General features: G+C 41.6%; 1 protein-coding gene and 1 long non-coding RNA gene across 3 annotated transcripts; one reads left to right on the forward strand and one right to left on the reverse strand.

Moving 5' to 3' along the window:
* Window positions 1-2,375: 2,375 nt before the first annotated feature.
* Window positions 2,376-19,695, forward strand: SMTNL2 (smoothelin like 2). Its single transcript, XM_005496598.4, has 9 exons — window positions 2,376-3,265; window positions 9,138-9,228; window positions 9,922-10,164; window positions 10,823-10,876; window positions 12,337-12,412; window positions 14,209-14,379; window positions 14,946-15,063; window positions 16,376-16,527; window positions 18,236-19,695. The coding sequence occupies exons 1-9, from the start codon at window positions 2,861-2,863 to the stop codon at window positions 18,360-18,362; spliced, it is 1,437 nt and encodes a 478-aa protein (XP_005496655.1). The 5' UTR covers window positions 2,376-2,860; the 3' UTR covers window positions 18,363-19,695.
* LOC141731425 (uncharacterized) lies at window positions 9,975-21,640 on the reverse strand. Of its 2 annotated transcripts, none has more exons than XR_012583527.1 (2): window positions 21,504-21,640; window positions 9,975-16,870 (listed from the first exon to the last, which is right to left on the reverse strand). It is a non-coding gene; the product is annotated as an uncharacterized LOC141731425 (long non-coding RNA). The 2 variants fall into 2 exon arrangements; XR_012583528.1 differs by having other exon boundaries at window positions 9,975-16,655; window positions 21,504-21,639.
* Between the last annotated feature and the right edge of the window lie 133 nt (window positions 21,641-21,773).

The raw sequence follows: 21,773 nt of genomic DNA on the forward strand, positions 1-21,773 counted from the left end.
GTAAGTGCGACTGCATGTAGGTCTGTGAACACGTGCCTCATGCATACGCTCTGATACCTTCTGCCACCGTGATTTCAATGTTACAATAATTCCTGGTACAAGTGAGAAGCTGCCTGTCAGTTATAAGAATCAACTGAGGCTTCTTGGCTGTTAGCCTGCTTGAAGTGATTGTTATCTTTGGCTGTTTTCAGTAAGCTTTGCAAATTAGAACTAATGACTGAGATAAGGGACAAAGAACGTAACTCATGTTTTATATTTAGAAGGTTTATCCTTCCTCAGTGTCCTAGGGTGACGTTATGATGCTTGTATCCCCTAAAAAACTGTTGTTTCACATGCAGACAGGCTGTGAAATTTCATCTGAGCAGTGATTGTACCCATGCACTCAACTGACCCAATTTCAGAATAGGCTTTTGATATTTAAACTATCCAAAATCTTATGTCTAAGATACCTCTTTAAATCCTTGTTGCATAACTACCACTGGATTGCTTAGCTTTTAGATTAGTAGGTTGTGTTTTCCCATGGTCTGAAATGAGTATGCTTTTAACAAAAGTCTAGAAAGAACTTATCAGGTGAAGACTTCCCAGCTCATGGTTTGGCTTCTGAATGCACACGGGTACACCCACCTACATTATACGTGCGTTTGTCTTTGTTTGGAGACATGTAGGGAAGGAAACAGAGTTTGTTTTAATGAAATTACACGTTGCTGCTGTTCTAGGATAGTTTTCAGTTTTTTTCTAGCACTCCAGATTGATTCTAAAAAGTGATAACCACAAGTGCTTAGGGAACTATTGAAAAACCATGAACAGAAATGCACCCTTTGATCTTGGTCTTTGGTTTGTGGCTCAGACCTGAAAAGAGGTCCTTGACTGCCTGTACTTCAAAAGAAATCCTATTTTCCAATAGAGTTTTGCAGAAGAAGAAAAACCATCAGATATTGAGACAGAAAATCTAGTGTCATTTGGGCGTCAAAATATTCTAAATCTCTCAGTTTAAGCTCTGAGAAACTAAACATTATCTTTCCATCTTTGAATCACTGGTTTGGGCTTCACCTGTGCTATTTACATCCAATAACTGCTTTGAGAGGCTTCTGGAGAGTGACATATTCCCATGCTCTGTCCACCTGCAAAAGGTCCGAAGGAGAAGATTTCAAAAGGGAACAGAAAGGGGAGTGTGGTTTCAGACTGTTGAAGTATAAAGCTAATTCCTTTTTTGCAACAGGACAGAGAGACAGACAGAAAGTTGTACTTAATTTTTCTGTGAAATTAGGATGTACGTTAACTATTGGTACGCTCACCTGTACTGTAAATTGATCTAAAAGCATGAATGAGAGGCAGTTTTAAGAACACTGGCAGTTTGCAATTACGCTATGGCTGCTGAGTCTTTGTAAACAGCCAAACAATTTGATTTGCTTAGCTCTGCTAGACCTAGCTGAGGATAGGTTGGAAATTTTCTTTCAAAACACCTTTTGCCAGAAAACTAAAATGTCTGCTAGATAGTTGTTCTGTGAAAAAGTAGAAATTTTCTTTAGCAATTAAAAAATGGTAAAAAATGGAAATATTTACTAGACAAGAGTATTTTCCAAAGAATTACACTATTAGTACCATTAGCTAATAGCTATGAGCTGTCAACACACACACACACACACATATTGTTTTTCGATAAGGTTGCATATGTTAAGAAATTGCCTGTGAGCTAATGGTAATTGAATTCTGTTATCTGTTATTATTGTTTTAGAGTTTTACATATACTGACTGGCGCAGAATGCCAACTTTCCCTGCACATTCCAGATTTACAGGCTTAGCTACTTGCTGCTGCAAGTAGGCTACTATTGACAACTGTTAAATGGTACCAAAGAAGTTGTAGCCACCTGACATAAAGTGCTGTCATGTATAGGCTACCTGATGATGCAAATTTGCTTAAAATATTTCTCAGATTCCCTTTTTCTGTGGAGCTTTTTTGTCTTGTGCTGCAGTAAAGAATATGCCTGAAAGGGTTGTGCATCGTGGCTCTCGTTAGCTGGACAGAAATGTGTCGCATCCACCATGCACCCAGATTGGATCTGCTGGACGACTTGACAGCTCAATACTAATGGCCATGGAATTGCAGCCTACTGTGGGAAACGTGTAAGTGTGAACATGCTGGTTACAAGTTTCTGCCCATGAAAGCGCAGAAATCTGGCAGTTTGTCTAAGGGTGCTTGTGCGTGCATTTCCGTCTCTACGCCCTCAAAGACCGTTCTCTCCTCCCCTCGCCTCCGTGTTCCCCGCTAAAGAGACAATCTGTGCATACTTTCACATCGTCATCGTCCAAGCAAGCCGGGAAAGACCTGGTACAAACCCCTCCTCCCCTCGTTCTGTCTCTCTCCGATTCCTTGCCGACCCACATCTCCCGCTTCTTCCTTGCTCCACACCAGCGCTGCCGCCCGATTCGAGCCGTCTCGCTCCCGCGGCCCCGCCCGTAGCCCATCGCGGGCTAAAGGCCTCGGGCAGCTGAGAACGATCTCGTGGCCCCGCCCCTTCCCCTGCTTGTTCCACCATTCCCTCCCGATATTCCATCTCCCCCTTTGAAGGATTGCACGCTGAGCGGAGCACACCGGGCAGCCGCACGACTCGCACCATCCGCGCCGCTTCTGTGCGGCGGCTGCACGGGGCGCGCCCCGCCGAGCCCCCGCGCCCCAGCAGAACGGGCCGTGCCCGGCGGCGCCGGGGGCCGGGCTTAGGGCTGGGCTAGGGGCCGCCGGGAGGCACGGGGAGGTCTCTAAGAGGTGGAGAGGCGAAGAGGGAGACGATCCGGCGTCTGCTGATAGCCGCTCCCGACCTTCCCGCGTCCCTGGCCGCGCAGCCTGCGGTGCGCGGGCACCATGGCCGGCGAGAGCGAGGATTTGAACAGCCGAGAGGCGCAGACTGTCTGCGACGGCCTGGAACGCTACGAGGACACGCTGCGGGGCGCCGTCCGGGAGATACATGTGGACATCCAGCTGTTCAAGCAAGGAGTAGGCCGGCAGGTGGAGGAGGTGCTGCGCCTCGCCAGTCCCCTGGCACACGCTGTCTCTGAGCTGCAGCAGGAGAACCGGCGCCTCCGGGTACAGCTGGAGCGCCTGTCTCGGCAGGTGGAGGCCCTGGGCAGGTCGGCGGGGCTGTCGCAGGAGTGGGTGAACGAGGCGGCAGAGAGCCCCCAGGTCGTGGGGCCCGGCTCGCCGGCTCAAGGCTCGGCCGACGGCGCCTTCTCCGGTCATGCCAAGCGAACGGTCGCTGGCCGGAGCCAAGTAAGCGGCCAGGGAGACGACAGGTGGGAGGGCCAAGGGCAAGCATGTAGGGATGCTTCACGGGTGTTGCCAGACTGCGTTGGCACGGGATAATGTTTAAGTACACGGGGTTCCTCTTTTGCCAGGGGTCAGTGGTATTTTGGGAGGTGCTCTGAGAGATGGTCTTGGCTGTGATACCATCTAGCTGATTATGGCCCTCTTTGGTCAGACTGGGATCTTGGTTAGAGTAGTAGCAACCTGTTGCTTCCCTGTGGTTAGAAATAAGAGGAGATGGGGCAGTCTAGGCTATCAATGTACGTGTGCACGCAAATGTTTTTGTATCATTTTTGGACTCGATTCTGGGGGATCTGTGTGCCAACAGTGCTGTTTGCCAGTTGGCAAGCTTGCAAAGGAGAATAGCTTAAGCATATAGCAGGCAGTGGTTTCCATAAGATAACATCCCGCAGTGAGTCAGTTTTGCTGTCCAAGCACTGTCCCTCACTCCTGCACTTGTCCCTCAGAGGCTGACACAAGCTTTCATGACCTGAACTTGCACAAACGTAGTCATCCATCCCACTGATAAAACTTTCTGCAGTGTAATGGAGCACTGTAACTTGGTGCACAGAAATCCCAATAGTGGAAAGCTCATCTGGTACCGAGATGTTTTGTGTAATTCTTTCCCTGTGTCTGTCTCTGCGATAAGAATTGAGAGCTCCTGTGCCACCTCTGACGCCAGGAGAGCGCTACCAGTCAGTACACTGTGATTCGGTCACATAAAACTAAGGTACTAGAGACTTGGCTTTCACAGATGACAGCCTGTTTCATGTCCTCTGGGTTAAGCATGTCTTAAGGGGGTTTTAAAACTGTTGGAGCTTTAAAAAACGGGTCTGTGGTCAATCTAGGCTTGGGGTTAAAGAAGAAAAGCTTGGAAGTTACATTGACTAGAATTGGTGGGAATGAGCAGAGTCTGTATTGCATTCCAGTCCTCTTCATTCCTACTGACCTGTGAATGGGATCATTGGGCTTCCTACCTCTGGGCAAATGGAAAGGTAAAACTGTTATTTGATACATTCTAGCAATTGCTGCCTTTCCCCTATGTGACAAAGGTAAGCAGCATCCATACAACTTCCAGACGGCTTCCTTTTTGTTCTGCGGAGCTATGCACACTTGCTTGTATTGCAAGGAATTGAAATGAGATGAGTGATACAGAAGGGACAAGGGATTGTGGTCCCTCACTCCATCACCACTGTCTATGCTGTGGTGTCCACTTCACAGTCTGTGAAAGTCTTGCATCAATGTTATGGCCAATATCCAGCTTTAGGTATCGGTCTGCGTTAAAGCACAGTATGAGCTTTTGTTTGGAGGGGAACCTTCCTGCTTTGCTTTGGGGGTTCAAGGAAGATCACTTAAGTGCTGATTGTTCTTCAGTGCCCTCCCAACAATTTAGGTTGGAGAAGTTCCCAAGTTAGCAGAGCTGACCGAAAGGGAATTTCAGTACTGAGAAGTATGGGAGGTGCAACTACAGCTCTACATGCCAAATTTGTGCAGTGAAAACATGAGTTTGTGGGTCAGGTTCTGATGTGGCTGCATGCAAATGATGAAAGACCAAGCCTTGGTTGCTGGGACAGTTGCTCAGATTTTCTGTAATGAACACTGTTCCTTCAGCTGATTCCAGTTTCTGGTTATATGACTGAAGCATTTGAAACAGAATACCATAAATGGCACTGTGTATGTTTACAGACACACGAGCACCTATAATAAAACTGGTGACGCTTCTAGTCTTAGGAAATACTTCTACAATGTGAGACACAAGAAGCAAATAATGCTGACCTGGAAATAGTAGCAAATCAAGATGTGCTCTCTTGCTCCTGAAAAGATTTATTGGTTGAGTTCCTTTTTACTGTGCGGTCGATTCCGCATTAATTGAATATCAGAGATTCTGAGCATCTTTGGTATCTCAGCCATTATATTCTAATATTGCTAGATTATTTTTCATTATAATTTCATTTGGGAAAAAAATGAATCCAGGGAATTCCAAGCATAGTTCAGAAGTGAGAACACAAATCTCCCTTTAATTCTAATCTGGGCAATTTCTGCTATGATGTCCCTGAAAGCTGATATGGAGCAGTCTAAATGCTGTTTTTGGTGGAATTTTAAATGGCCGTTAGCTGCTCCAATTTGGAGGTGAGTCTTTCTGTTATTTTGATACCAGACTTCAACTCAGCTCTCTTAATCACGCCAGAGTCTTGAGAGCTGCTTTCACAAAGGTGGAAAATAGGCGATATTTGAAGAGGTAGTTTCAAAGATCTGGATCCTGGAGCCATACCTGCGCTATTGAGCATTTACAAAGAAAGAGTTTTGATCTTTCTTTTGTTGGTCTGATTTTACATTTTGGCAAGAGCTTCATAACTTATGATATTTCCATAGTTTTTGTGATTAAGCATGATGCCTTTGTTAAGAGGGAGAACTAAAAGTACTTTAAGGGTGTCCCGTTTTGAAACTTTCAGAAGAGTTGTTGTATAACTTGGACAGACAGCTGCAGACAATCTGCCAGCAGTGGTCAAAGCCACAGAGAGATAGATAGCTGGCTATGACCACCTATGAAGGTCTAAACAAGTATTACTACCCATTGGGATCTCTCCCTGATGACCTGATGGCACCCGGCACTTAGGCAGCCTGTGAGTAACTGCATAAGACATGACTTGGGGTCTATATAATGACCTAAGTATTTCCAGCAAAGATGGGCTGAGAGAGCTGGGGTTATTCAGCCCGGAGAAGAGAAGACTTCAGGGAAACCTCACTGCGGCCTTCAAATACTTTAGCGGCGTTACAAAAAGAGGGTGAGGCACTTGTTTTTGTACGGGCAGATAGCAACAGGACAAGGGGCAATGGTTTTAAACCACTAAAAGTGGGCAGGTTTAGATTAGATGTTAGGAAGAAACCGTTCACTCGAAGGGTGGTGAAGCACAGGTTGCCTGGGAAAGTTGTGGATGCCTCACCCCTATCGGTCTTTGGGGCCAGGTTGGAAGGGCTTCTGAGCAACCTCATCTAATGCATGAAATCCCTGTGCATGTCAAGGTGTTGAAACAAGATGATCTTTATGATCCCTTCCAATTCAAACCGTTCTATGGTTCTATAATGACAGGGAGATTACATGATTAATAGAGCATTACATACTCTGTTTCCAAACTATCTTAACTCCTCTGTTTGATAAAGGAAGTGTCTGTTGGTTTAACTTCTTCATTATTCTCTTATACTTCCAGAAGTGTCATTTTGGAATGGTGACATTTCATGGTTGCCTTGATCCTTATCTAGATTATTTTTGTTGTTTGTTTTAACTCACTGTGGCATAGCCATAGGCACCTTCTGAAGCTGCTAAGGGAGAATTGTTCCTTCCTATCCGTTTATATCCAGTACTCCTATTGTTTTTCTTCAGTGCAATAGCTTTTCTAATATGTTCATGGTGTTAAAGGTTTTTTTTCACGTAGCAGGGTCACTTACAGATAGAGAATACTTGTATTGTCTTGTGGACAATGGCTTTCTTGTAGTAGAATTAAGGGGTAAACATGGTACACTTCTTGCTGGTGTCTAGCTGGCTTGTTTCCATTTCCTCAAAATTTCATTGTTCCCATTATCTGGTATCTCAGTGAGCTCTATATATGCAAGGAACAGAGTGTGGAACTTTGCCTCTGTGGCAGTCAGTGGCAATATTACTGTTCATCAAAGTGAAGCAACAATTTCACCTATCATATTTAAGAATGGGATGTACTTCTCCTACATAAACAGCATTTCTAGAACCAGAGATTTGTATTGTGACCTCTGTGGTAGTTGGTGGTTTTATGAATGACACTGAATGACTGAAATCTGTCATCTGAGTGAGAGCAATATCATATGTGTCTGTCATTCTTCTAGAATTTGACCTTGTTGCAGACAAAATCTTGAAGAGACATAACAGACATGCACCTTAGAGGTTCAGCGAGGAAATAACAATTGTATTTTTTTTTTCTTAATCTTGTGAACTGGTGCTTATTTTTTCTGAATGCATTGAATTTTTACTACTGGCTTGCGATAATTGCAGCTTCCAGTTAAGGATCTCCAAAGTGTAACTTCTTTGCAGCAAAGGAGAAATTCCAGCAGCCCTATAACTATGGAAAGTATTATCACCCTCCTTACATGGAAACCTCTGACCTACACAGAGATTAGTTCTACAAACCAGTTTTGGATAAGGCATCCAAAATATTAGTGTTAACTTTCTTTTCTTCATCAGTTCTTCATTGTGTTGTTGTCACATGAGTTGTACAAATGTGTACTTCTTATTATTAAGATCAGATATGTGTAGTTATCCCTCTGCTATTTATAATCTATATAACCAGCACTGACAGAAGTAGTATTGCTAAACACGAGTTTGTCAGTAGCTTGGCATCTCCACAGTGAATTCTGAAAGTACTTCAGTCTGACACTACTAAATGCACATCAGAATCTGATCTCAGATCCTCCCACTGTTCTGTCAGCACATGGGCCTTCTTCCCCATCCTCCAGCCTGGTATCAGTTTCTTCTTTGGCACTGTTAGCCAAACTGTAGCAGTCAGGTTTGCATGAAATAAGGTAACGCAGCTCTTGACGTTGCATTAGAAAGCCAGTTCAGTGTGTAGAATGCTATGTGACCTTTGCAACAATCATGTCATTTGACGATTTTACTCACCCACACCTCCCCAGCTTATAAAAGTAGATTCATGTTTACAGCCTACACAGGCATTCTTCACATTCAGGTCATAATGTGACATGAATGGCTAAACAGTTCTAACTGTATATCGTGGATACATTATAGGGAGTTGCATTAGCTGTGCTTCACATTTCAGTTCTGGATTTGGGCAGTAACTGTTGACTGGGATCTCAATTGCACTAAATGCAGCAATAGAGGTTCTGAACCTCTGATTCTGCGTGCTTTCTATAATTAGTATTTGTTTAATTTGTAACTTTCTCAATCCTGGCAGCTAGTGATGACTGAGTTTATTCATGCACAGTACCTTTTTCAAAAGTTTCAAAATAGTGGGTTTCTCCCAGAAATTAAAAAATCTGGGTATAACTGCGCAATCAATGAACGTTTTTGTGGGCTGTGTGTTGGGGAATTTCTCTCTACTACTTGTAGCTGCTGCTTCTTCTGGGAAACTTAACTGCCGTAATCATGTATCTATGAAGCAGTTTCTTCTTCCTTTAGTTATGCAGCCAAAAATCACATAGTTCCTCACAATTTAACATGCCCCTTCACCCCCCCAAAAAACCCCATCCCCACCAGACAAAAAACGCAATCAAACAAACCCCTCAAAACCCCCCACAACCTCCTAGTAAACCCACAAAAAAACTCCTGGCTGATTTTTTTGGAATTATATTGACAGCCATTATGAGGACAATTTATGCTTTTGCCAGAAAAAAAGCTATCCTTACAAACGCTGCAGATCATAAAATAGCTGTCGTGTCCTAGGATTGAATTTACTTTGTAATGCCTGTACAATATGTTTTTATACTGTACTTTCTTTCTGCAGCAAATAAAAAACATGAACAGCATTATTAACTATGCAATCTCAATCAATTTCTCCACTGGTACATCAAGTCTTCTGTTTATCACCATTGCAGTGGGTGCTGATACCTTTATCTAACAAAAGACAACACCTCCTAGGGTCCTTTAAGGACACACATGTGAAGATTGATTTAAGTTATGCATTGCCAATGCTTCATTCGCAGGCTCAGCTCCTGGGGTTAGGTAATTGTTCCTTTCTTATTTTGTGGTCTCTTGCATGAGGAAGACCTGTTCTTGGCAGGTGTGTCTGGATATTCTTCTCACTTTTGCTGCTGTTTGAAATTTAGCTGTTGTGTCTGTTTTCTTTTCTGACAGAGTGTAGACCTGGATGACCACCAGAAACCTGAGTTCAGAAGAGTTTTTAGTTCTTCCATCATTGAAAATGGGCATCGATCTTCATCATCTGGTAGGAACAGGGCATGAAATGAGGCAGCACCGCTTGTAAAATACCTGATCTTGGCAGTCATAGAGCAGGACTCACATTTTTGAAGGGTTAGAATCTTCTATAGTTTCTATGGATATTGTCCAGTGGCACCTGTACTTTATTTCATAATTAGGAGTTTAATTTCTAAACTTTGGCTATACTGTTAAGCATGTACTACGGTGTTTCATAAATTGGAGGCTATTACACCTGCATTAACTTGAGACACGAGCAGTAAGACCTTCTGAGGTGGGTGCCGTTGTAGTCTTGTGTCCCAAAACATGTTGCAAGTCACCCATCTGCTTCTGTCATCCTTCAGTGGAGGAAGGAAAGAGTCATATACAGTGTTTCATAAAACCATGAACAAAAATGCTGCTTCTGTAACTGGGGCAGGAGATTGTTACTGAGAGCTGCGCAGAGGAAAAGAAGCTTACCAAATGCAAATGCTAATATATTAATGATCTGAAGATATTGCTCCTGCTGAGATTCACATAGAGTAAGTGTGATCGCTACAAGGGTCACTTGGGCTAGGGTTGTTTCTGCTATGTAGATGGTATAATGTTTCAAAGAGGAGTAAGTCCAATGACCTGTAAAATAAAGTTGTTGCATGAACATTCATTTGTAGCTTTGTTACAAACTGCAAACAAATTTACTTCCTCTCTCCCATTTTTTATTCAGGTCAGGCAAAAGTCGCCCATGAACTGACCTGTTTTCAGATGTCAGAATCTTCGTCCCCCGAAGCCCATGCCCCTGCAGTCACCTTACAGATGCCCCACCTTCCTGTTACTGCAGTAACCAGGATATCTGAGAAGTTTTCAGGAGAGAGCATCTGTTCAGCAGGAACAACTAATACATCTTCTTGCCTGCTGGGACAGGGCAAGAGCGCAAATAAAATGGGAGTAAAATCTTCCAACCAGCCAGGTAAAAGAGCCGCATCCCGTTTCCTTTCTTCAACTGGTGCTATGAGATTTGTCCTGTGACCTAGTGGCCATTATGAAACCTTGCTTCTATGGCTATATATCCCATTGTTGGACATTCCATTTTGGAACTGTGGGTCCTAGCTGGAGCTTTCAGCTGTAATGTCACATGTGCAGAGAATTCTTGTGCCTAACGTAGTTGACTTTTTAGTGAAGTGTCTCTTACAGCACAGTTACTGAATTCAGTAAGTTACTGAATCTCTTAAACATGCCCAGCTGTTTTCATGAAATTTGTGGACATTTTTAATGCTTTAGGACTAGAGGTCCTGTGTGAAGTTAGGCAGATATTTGGTCAGCAGGTTCTAATAGTCATTTGGAAGAAGGAATGACTGACAGCAGTCTGACACATATACATATGTCCGTGATTGCAGAATCTTAGTTATATTGAAACTGAGTTTAAAAAAAAGAAATCACATGGAAGCCGTTCATCCTTGGCTGTGACACTTACAAATTGGACTCTATATATATGAGTCAGAAATTACAGAAGGAGACTGGGATGGGATTGCTAGCAAGAGATAGGGGTTATTTGCAGACAGTTTTTATCTTACTAAAACTAAAAATGCAGCAAACACTTCCTGTCGTCTTTGTTTGTGCTGATACAGCGAAGGACTGGAATTCAATTACAGTGAGAACAATGGATTCATCTGCTACTGGAGGTGAGTATTCCTATATGCATGCCCTTATGCAACAAAAATTGAGAGTGATTCTGGGCTCTTTGGGGGATCTGAGCATGTACTTTTGACTTGTAGGTACACGGTAATACTAACATTGCTAACAGGTATATGTATACAGACTCACAGAATCACAAACACTTGTTCTATTCCATCAGATTCTCAATCAGTTCAAAGTGAGGGGTACTTACCCTTACTTGCACAGTGATGTACGTGTGTACCGTTAGGCAATCTCTGCAGCGGAAACCATAGGTGCCAGAAAAGTGAGACAGGCAGCTTGAGCAGCGAAGATCTCAGGTGATCAAGTGAAAACTGTGAATGCACACAAGGCACTTGGAAAGTGGCGTGCTCACCCTCGTATGCTGAAGCAAATTACTTTGAGCTTTCTGATTTCAGTTGAAATAGATGAGTTGATCTCTCTCCAAAAGTACCTGTGATTGCTGTCACCAAGTTGTTACTGTCTGCACAATGTACTGACATTTCACAGTGGTCTCAAGTGTCAGTCTATTTAGCAAAATATGTAGCTCTTCTGGAATAAGGATTACATACCTCCTCATCTGAAAACATCTGAGATTGGCATATGGCAATTGTAAGTGGTCACAAATTTGTCACACCTGTATGCTGGCACCTACCAGTGTGTTTTACATGAGAAGTGTAGTTGATCTGGATCACTTCTATAAGAAGAGGGAAGAATTCTGCATTTTCAGAGAGTAAGACAGTGATCAGGTTGGACTGCTTCTAAGATGGCAGTCCTTCGTTATAGAAGGAGCTTTCAAGAAATCAGTTGCTGGTTTATGCAACAAGTTTTGGCTTTGGTATGTTAAAACTGGGCAAGACACTCCACTGTTTTGCAATTATAGAGCATAGCTGGAGTCCAAAGCTGAGCCCTAAGAGGCAAAGCACATAAGGTAGAACCTCAGAGGTGGAGGGAGGAAGAGGCAAAGTTGATTTTAAGCCACATTTGCAACTTCGAGTCTGTTCTACTTTACAAACTAAAATGTCTTCCTGGTAGAAATGAGATCATTTAAATTATGTACTCATCAACATACTCAATTACATTAAACTCCCCAGGGCTTGTCTGCTAGAATGACTTTTGCAAGCACCACTTTTTCCTTTAACTGAAATGTCAGTGGCAGTGTGCCCTGCTCTGAGGGCCCAAAGTGATCTGACCTTCCAAATGCAGTTTTATCAAAGGCATCCTCTTGGAGTCCTTCCTGTTATGCCTATACTATCCTCGCTGCAGTTTTACAGAGGAATTGAACTGCTGGGGAAAATCCTTCCCCAGCCTGTTAGCTCAAATGGAAGTCAGAGGCCTGCAGCTTTACAGTGTGGTGAGTAAAAATCAATGGGCGTCTATCCGCCAGGAAAGCACATGAGGAAAGTTTCTATTTGAAAGCACATGAGGAAAGTTTCTGCACTAATGCATCTTTTCTGTTTTTACACAGAGAATGCTACTTCTGTCACCAAGCCTGTGTCAACTGTGAACTATGGGCTGCGTAGTGGAGCCAAAACTGGTGAAAGGTATGCATTTTTCATGACATTTTGTTAGGCCATTGTGGTCAATGTAGTCTCAAGGGACAGGTGTTCTGCTGACTTGGAAAACAGGTGAGTCCCAGATGCTGTTTTAAACATTGGATGTATAACTGTACATTAATCTACTTGCCCCATAATCTCTTACATTAACATAGGTAGTTCATTTAATATATGTATGTACATACATTAAATTACATTAATGTATGTAATGTATGTGCTATGCCCATCAACATGTAAATGGGCATATTCCTCTTAACCACACATCTACTTTCAGTGAATAACCAATCGATGTCAATGACTACTGGAATAATCACACTATCTGTACTAAAACCATCCTAGTGATGTACTGTACATAGTAGTTTTCATTCAACACAGCAGTGCTTATATACATACCCTGAATGTTCTCAGGTGAAACATACCAGGTTATTTATTGATTGTACTTCTCACAGGAAATCAGCAACTTGCTCTATACATCATGCTATATGTCTAGTTTGAGGATCACTCATTATCCCTGCATGACTTGCTCTTTTGTGCCTCTGATTACTATATCAAGGCCATATCCTGGTTAATCCTCACACCTTTCTTTCCACGAGGCATCTGGTAGGCTGTACATGAACATCACGCCTGTGATTACAGCTTTGGATAGCCTTAGCACATTTGGCTCCTTTTTTGGTGGGGGGTGCTTCTTCAGGCTGTCCCACCAGTGCACCAAAGAACAAATGAGACACTGGTGCTATATTTTAAGCGTGTTAAAGGCTGTGAGCTTTCCTCTGGGCTAAGTGGAACAGAGATGAGAAGAGACAAAATTTTACAGAGCACTTCCAAGTAGACCTAACTGTGGATTTACACATTGTTTTACTCTTATTCAGTAAGATTATGAGTGCTTGATAGTGGTGGATTTTTGTTAGGAGGAGGAAGTTGTCAGATCCTTTGAAAACAGTTTTAAATATACTAATCTGTGTTGAAATTAGTACTTTGGGTTTATTTTTGGAAACCAACATATAATTACCAGCAAATATCCTTAGTTTGGCTACCCTAGACTTTAATTTGTAGATAAATGCCTTCCTGAGGACTACTACACACTCTTTATTAACTCAAGTTGCAGTTGCTTAGTAGAGGATTACATGTTATCACAATTATTCCTGGCATATACAGACATGCTTAGCATGCAAAATATCCATCAAGAAAAGAATTGGAGTGAAGAAAGTTTAAATCTCTTAAATTAGGCTTGTATCTGTCTTGAAAACAATCCCAAATTAGGTATTACATTTCCTCCCAGGTAGTTCCAACATCAGCACTTCAGTATTTGAGTCATGATACAGTGAGCACCCTAGAAACCTTGGTGTCATACCCGACCTCCATCTGTAACAGAAATTAACATGTGACACTGATGTCATTGTTCTTTGCCTGTTTCCCCATCTCTGAAGTTGGAAATTGATGGGATTTAGGGCTCCTGTGTGGCCACAACTTTTTTGTCTTCTTTTTTTCTTGAAGGTTTGTAATTGTTGTTCTTCTCAATGCTGCAAAGTGCTTGCGGCCTTGCCCAGCTGTGTCTTATTTGTAACAGCACCTCAGGTGCTTCAATACTTATGTGTTGTTGTGTCTTAATAATAATTTTACTTTTATTAACATTACTTTTGATGCAGGTCCTTTTCATGCAGGTCCTCTCTAAATGGATCTTTTGGAAGGTTTAGAGACAACAGTTGAACCTTTATGCTTGCTCTTGTCACTGCAGAGAGTTACTCTTTCATTTACCACTTCCTTTTCACATTATGTTTCTCCAGTGCCATTGACAGTTGCTGTGAGGTGACCCCCAGCTCTCACTCACCTCCTCCTACTGTGCATCGCCAGGTTGAAAGGAGGCGAGAATTGGTGCGGTCTCAGACGCTCCCGCGGACTTCAGGAACGCAGGCCAGGAAAGCGCTTTTTGAAAAACTTGAACGCGATGATGCAAAGTATGTCTGAGTCCTTGTCTCCAGAATGGTTTGTTAATGGAAAACTAATTTGTCGGTTATTACCAGCAGAGTACAGCTGGGTGGGAGAACTCTCTCCGTGTAGGATTTGGAGCCTAGCGACAATATGAGGCCCCTAAAGTTTCACTGACTCCACAGACCAAGCCTTGGAAATTCACAGCTACAGAATCCTCTGACTTTGGAGTTGTTCAGCTGAAGCAGCAGGTTCCCTTTTATCAGGGAAGAGTTCTGTGAAAGCTGCCTTCTCCATCATTATAGGAGACTGCAAATATAGTGACTTTCTGCTGCCATTCATTAAGGATCAAAATATATACACTTCTTGATGGGAGTATGATTTAAAGAAAAGAGGGATTGGAATTGGAATTCTGGCTTTCATTTAATAAAACTAAGTTCTTCTTGCAGGACCAACAGGTCGAGGTTTCAGCAACATGTTTCTCAAATATCACCTGGACAGGGGCTGACCTGAGCAAAGCTGTATAGATGTTCCTGACAAATAGGTTTAAGTTTTTCTAGAATATAATTTAATCTGGTCTCTGTTAATTTTCCAGAGGAAAAGGAGAATCCAGAGCTAAGCTGAAGAGGTCGCTGAGTTTTGGGGTTGCCAGCGCTAGCAGCATTAAACAAATTCTGTTAGACTGGTGTCGCTCAAAAACCATAGGATACAAGGTAAAGATATGGTAGTATTTTGATCTCTCTCTTTTTTGTTTCAAGAGAATTTGCCAAATTCCGTGCTCAAAGGGGGAATGTAAAATATGCTAGAGAATTAGTTAACTTCCTCAAAGTCATCAATTTTTGTGTGGGTAACATGAATATGGTTTGTGTAGGCAACAATTCAAGACTGTCAGTGACTGCATGAATGAGATTCTGTATGTATATTAAAGCAATGCATTATTGTTTTTCTAAAAGCTAGCCTTCTTGTGCTTATGGATAAAAATTTCAGTATACACCCAGAGTTTTTTTTCTTAGTTGCAGGCTGTAATTTTTTATTCACATTATACATGACAATTTCTGAATACATGGAGACTATGGCCATTTTGCTACATGCACACCCAAGTACTCTCTTAGTATTCGACAAATAAATTTTTAATAAATGGTTGAGTTGCAATCATACTTTGAGTAAATTTTTATGAGGTAGCATCAGTGTCACTATAGGAATACAGCAGTTGAGATTTTACTCGTTTTACCTGGCCTTAAACTGCAACTGTCAAAGAAATACAGAATTTTTTTCCTAGGGATTTTTTGCATGTGTTTAGTATGTTTTTCAACATTACTAAATGCACATAATTATTGCTTAACTGTAGATTATAGTATAAATAAGCAGAACTAATTAAAAGCATGGTTAATTGCTTATCAGAAAAGCTGGGACTTGAATTTTATATGATGAGAAAGCAGCACGAAACAAATATGTTTCTTTTCACTGTGGCATTTGAAAGTAACAATAAGAATCTGTTTTGAGAATCAGGTTGTGCAGTAGGTATGATTTTTCTTATGTTTCTACCTATCTATGTGTAAACAGATACTGAATCGGGCAAAGCCAGCAAGCATAGTCTTTATCTAGGGTTATTCACAAAAAGAACTGTTCTTCAATTTTAAATCCTCCATAGAGTGATTATGGTTATATATAAGCAGTGTCCTTGATTTCCACAGATACTGAGCAGGTGCATCTGGCCTTCTCCAGTGCTCACTGATGTTGATGAGATTCTTCACAGTATTTTCAGTGGGCTTTGGATCAGGGACCTTGACTATGTGTCTGTTTTGCATCTGGCTATTTCAGGCAAAGAGCTTTTATTGCTTTTTAGTGCCATTTTTTTCCCAGAATGTCAACAATTAAATGGACATACAAAGATGGGAAGAAGAAAATAAAGCCTGTGCTCTTGCTGGTGGGAAAGAATGATAGAAAACTGCATTGAACAAAAGCAGCTGCTCTTATTTGTTCCCCTGTGCTGCATTAACATGTGTATTTTTTTCATCATGACAGCACATTGATCTGCAGAACTTCTCCTCAAGCTGGAATGATGGGATGGCGTTCTGCGCTCTTGTGCATTCTTTCTTTCCTGAAGCTTTTGATTATAATAAGCTTGACCCAGCTAACCGCAAGCAGAACTTTGAGCTGGCCTTCACAACGGCTGAGTGAGTACATTAGCGCTCTGGGAAGTGCTTCCAGTTCAAGTCTAATGCACCTGAGCAGCAGTGAAGAGTTTCCTTATTATTCTTTTTGACTCTCTGTTGATGCCTTGGGAGGCTACCTAGAACAGACGCTAGACAATGTTAAAGAAATAAAGTAGGTATTTAATATAAAAAGGCCTTCAAAGGATACACCTTGGACAGTACAAGAGCCTGGCCAAGGCTACATCCAGGATGGATGACGGATCACATGTTTTCACACTTTTTTAAGTTTTGGTCCATTTACATATTGGGGGTTAATTGTCCAATTACACCTTCAGATTATGAAGCCCCATCCTCCCAGGTTGCTCTGCAGAGGGAATGCATAGAACGTGTGAGACTTCCTCTCTAACTGTGCCTTGTTTTGCTTGAAAAAGAACAAAGGTTGAATTCAGTGTAAGTACAGATCAAGACTGAGAGCTTCTCAGTATCTCAACCAGGTAACTGCATTTCTGAAAATAGGCAGAGCTAATACCCTCAGTCACATTATCCAGATTCTTTTTTATGCTGTATAGCAGGTAGTTAAATGCTAACGAATTTGTTAAAGTCATTATGAATGTGAACCTGCCAGTCAGAAATAGTAACATTTTTGAGCTGATATCAATGGGATTCTTAGCGTAAGACCTCTCCATGTGGTATGCAGCTGGGTTTGGTACACTTTTTCCAAATGGTAACAGGCGGTACGAACACATGGCTAATGAGGTAACTTAAAGAACTGGATTTGCCATTGCCCATTCAGAAAAAACCTTTCACATTTCTTGACATAATGTTGTTTCTCCTTATTACAGCCTCTAGCAAAGGAATTAATTTGGGAAATACAAGTATTTTTTTAAATACACATATATGTATATATTAAAAAATTTTGTTGCTTGTCAGTGAGTTGAAGGAGATTCTTGATACATTTAGGTGATCTCCAAAAAACTACCTACAACTCTCAAAGGAAAGCTGCAGTGTTCTTCTACCTCAGTTTATATAAACAGTTAGTTTAGGGGAGAACAAAAGACACCATAAACACAACACTAAGAAACATTACGTGAGAGAAAATTACATAAATTACTGTTCGTAGCTATGATTGCCTTTAAACTGATTTGAGTGTCAGTAAAGGCTATTTTCTCAGCTATTGCTGTTCACCCCAGTACTAGCTATGCTGATACAATTGATCCCTGCCCTTTTGATTTTTCATCTTCAGCCTCTGCAGATCTGTTCCTTTCTGCTGGTCCAGATCACTCACATCTTGACGAAATGGGTGTGGTGGAGAACAAACAATTCACAGCCACATAGGCCTTCATGAGCACATCTCATCTCCTCCTGAGTTTTTCCATTCTTTTGGAACTCCCTATATATTAACCAAGAACTGAGACATGGGCAGAGTAGTGTGAGATTGGGTTACATGCTACAGATATAAGGAATGTGAATGATAGTGAAAAAAGCACCACCCCTCCAGGGCTTTAGATCAGATCCCACTATAAAGCAAGAGACAGAAAGAACAGGAATATTCTGTTGTCAGAAAAATAACAATGTCCAGCCCGGCCCTGCTCAATTCATTGTGAAATGAAATGCTGCCAATAAACCTCAGGATTTCTTAAATGTTTCAATCATGCTCAGAGCATCAAATGAATCCTGGAAGCAGTTATGTAACTCTTGATTTGTTGTATCTGTTTTATTGTTAATACAGGAAAATGGCTCACTGTGACCGTCTGATAGAAGTGGAAGACATGATGGTGATGGGTCACAAGCCAGATCCCATGTGTGTCTTCACCTATGTCCAGTCTCTGTACAGTCATCTACGATGCTTTGAATAAAACCATCAACACCTCTCCAGCCAGAAGGGTCAAGTACAGCATACTAACAGGAAGACTGACACTTTGCAAATGGAACACAGTATTATTTCTTGCTTTGTACTGTCCCTTTGCTTACATTCAGCTGTGTAGCTGGCTGGCTGAAGTATTGCTGAGCACTGCCCTGAAGTGTTGATCACATCACCGTGTCAGTAATACGGAAATAGGTTTGACAAAGACAAAAACACATTGGAAAAGCAAATATTGTGATTTCGGTGCTAGTAGTAGATTGGATTTTTAGAATTTTTATGTTTAAAGATCACATGAAGCAAATGTACTTCTCCTGTCTGTAAGGTTAGGGACAATTTTATGCAGTGATTCTGCTATGAAGGTGTTCCATCTTAAAATGCAGGTAAAACTCCAGAAGACAGCACCTTCAGTTTCACTTCCCTGTTAAACATAGTATGGATGATGGCAGATGGACAAGGAAAATTCTGTTTAGCAAATAATGACCTAGAGTACTCAACCATTAGAGCAATCATGCCTCTCCTCCCCCTCTACCCCTCTACTCTAGCATACACACAGAGAGATCAAACAGGCATTGTTTTGTTCTCTTAAATCATAAAGAGAGCGTAGCCTCTTGTCTGATGAATGTGGTGACAGATTACTATGTTACATAACGGCATTTGTTTGTAATGGTCAAATCTAATAGTATTTGCTGAGAGGGTTGCTAATGCCTCTACTGGCAGTCCTGGATTGATTTCTTGATCAGACTACTAGCAACAGCTGGGACTCCTCTTTGTCTGAGATCGTGTGCTTGCATGGTTTAGGATTGCAGGAAAGGTAGGAGCTAGCAAGATACAAAATCCTTTGAACAGTTGTAATAGAAACAAGCCTGTAATGTCCTTTTACCTGGACTCAGGGGGAGAGCAGCTGTTCAGTGTGGACAAGAGTGAACTCTTTTCAGTACAGATGCTGATTCTGAGGCAAATGAACAATACACAAAAATATATATGGAAAGATGTGGGAGTTTTGAAATAGTTTCAAAAGCCTTGCACTAGTTTCAGTTTTCAGTTAAATTACTATCAAAACCACAGTACAGTTAGATTACTCCAGATTTACTGGACTAAAAAATGCCTTCTAAAATTATTTCTTCCCTAAGAACAGGCTCATGGAAAGAAAAAAACTGAAAGCCACAAATCGTCTGCTTGTGCTAGAGAATATTTTTTAACCTGCCCTTGTGCTTTCTGTAGATATTTAGAAGGATTAATTTGGTTCTACATTGATGTGTAGATATTTAGAAAGATTAATTTGGTTCTGTATTGATGAACATTTATAATAAAATATGTCAAGCATTCTTCAGATTTATTGCATCTTTTTAGAATGATGTGACAGATAGCCAAGTAAAATCAGTGAAAACACAGACCTTTTACTTAAAAGATTTTTGTTCCGGTCATGATTCTGTGTGCTCTGAACTTCAGTTAACAAAGTACAAAAGTTCAACTGCATTTAAAATACGATTTTACTTCAGTCTCCCTTTCTAGTCTAGTTTACTTAAAAACCATGCATGAAGCAACCGCTTTGTTAGCATATAAATGCCATTGCCTTCAGTTCTTTACTTTGTCTTGAATGATTATAATTCTGAGGAGTAAGTGTGTGCCTATAGCTCTACCAAATGCACTGTAAGGATAAACACATTGTAGTTATGTTTTGGAGGAGTTTTGGTTAAGCATGTGGAGAAATCTGTCCAAAACTGGCACATACAACACACCTATTTACATTCTTACAGTAGAATACTTTTTAGTGATCCATCATAATTACCACAAGAGGGGCAATACTGGCTTAATACATGGCATTCCTTCACAGTCCGAGGTCATAGATGATTTTACTGTGTGATGTGAGTGCTGAAGATGCAGGTAAGTGCTTGGCCAATTTAGGCCTAATAGCATATAATTATATAAAGGAACTTCTGGACTGTAAAATTATTGCTAATTCAGCAGGGTGAATCTACATACTTTCTGTAATTTAGCTTGTTTTTGCAGCTATCCACAAGGTATTGCAAAAATTTGCAGCTATCCACAAAGGTATTTGTACAGGTTTTCTAAAGTCTTCCCACTTCAGAGAGGTGATTGTAAAGATATCTGGGATTTACCAGCCACCTGTTTTCAGGATAGTTGAAGACTGTATAAGCTGAGTTGCTCTATTGATGGTTTGTGTGTAAGGGTTTAGGGAGATAGTTCTATGACATACTTCTAGAAAAACTTACAGCTTTGTGCATTAAGAGGTCTGCTCTATATGAATAACCTCAACTATTTGATTGTATGATTACATTGAAATTAAAGTATATAATGTATGCCCCCAATTGATTTTTCAGTATTATTATTTTTTTTAAATGCAGAGCATGTGTGTTTGTGTATATGACAGTGTGTTTAACATGAATGATAAAAGAACAATCTATTAAGTTGGTGTAGTACATATTTTACTCAAAGGGACCATTTCTTAACTTTTCTAATGTTTCTGTATAACATCTAAAAGTGTATCTATGGTTGTTTATTGTCAACCTGATCCTACTTTTAAAGGCTAAATCAGTTCTGTGCAATATTTTCAAGATAATGTCAGCAGAGACATCATCTACTTTTTAAGACTATTCTGAAAGGCTGCTGGAAGCTGTCTGATGAGCCTTCTGGAGGCTGAACAGTCCTAGCCCTCTCAGCCTTTCTTCATGGATTATTTTGGACTCTAGTGGAACACCACTGTTCAGACCTATTACGTTAGTCTGCTTTAGGATTTCAGCAACACTGAAAGAAAGTAGTTGATGATGCTGCAGTGTAAGCTCAATCTAGAGAACTCTCCTACTTCAACACAGTGGCAGCAGTGCTGCTGATTGATTCTATGACGAATAAGACTATTTATGTTATTTTTCATGCACCCAACAAGGAATATGGCAACATACTTAATTTAGATCTAGTCTCATTAATGCTGGTTGGTTAGACTCCTCCACAGAAAACGTGAGACGTTTCCTGAATGAGGACTTGGCCATTTCACAAATAGTGACCCTATTTTCTACATCCAGACAAAATTTACAATGTGAGGAACCACTCCATTGTAAAATCCTTTTCAAAGGCATCGCAATGGAACATGGTAAGCAAGCTGGTGTTAGCTTACCCCTACTGCTGCGCAGGACTTCCTTTTTCATCCGGCCGTAACTGGGCGCTTACCCGCGGTGTGGAAAGGTGGCGCGGGTGTCGGCGCGGCGGGCGGTGCCTCCGCCGCTCTCCCGGGGCTGTTCGTTAGCGCGGGGCTCCGCGGGCGGTGCCTCCGCCGCTCTCCCGGGGCTGTTCGTTAGCGCGGGGCTCGGCGGGCGGTGCCTCCGCCGCTCTCCCAGGGCTGTTCGTTAGTGCGGGGCTCGGCGGGCGGCTCTCGCCCGGGGCCGCG

This window comes from Zonotrichia albicollis, chromosome 22, assembly GCF_047830755.1.
Source record: "Zonotrichia albicollis isolate bZonAlb1 chromosome 22, bZonAlb1.hap1, whole genome shotgun sequence".
In the NCBI taxonomy this organism is placed as follows: Eukaryota; Metazoa; Chordata; class Aves; order Passeriformes; family Passerellidae; genus Zonotrichia; species Zonotrichia albicollis.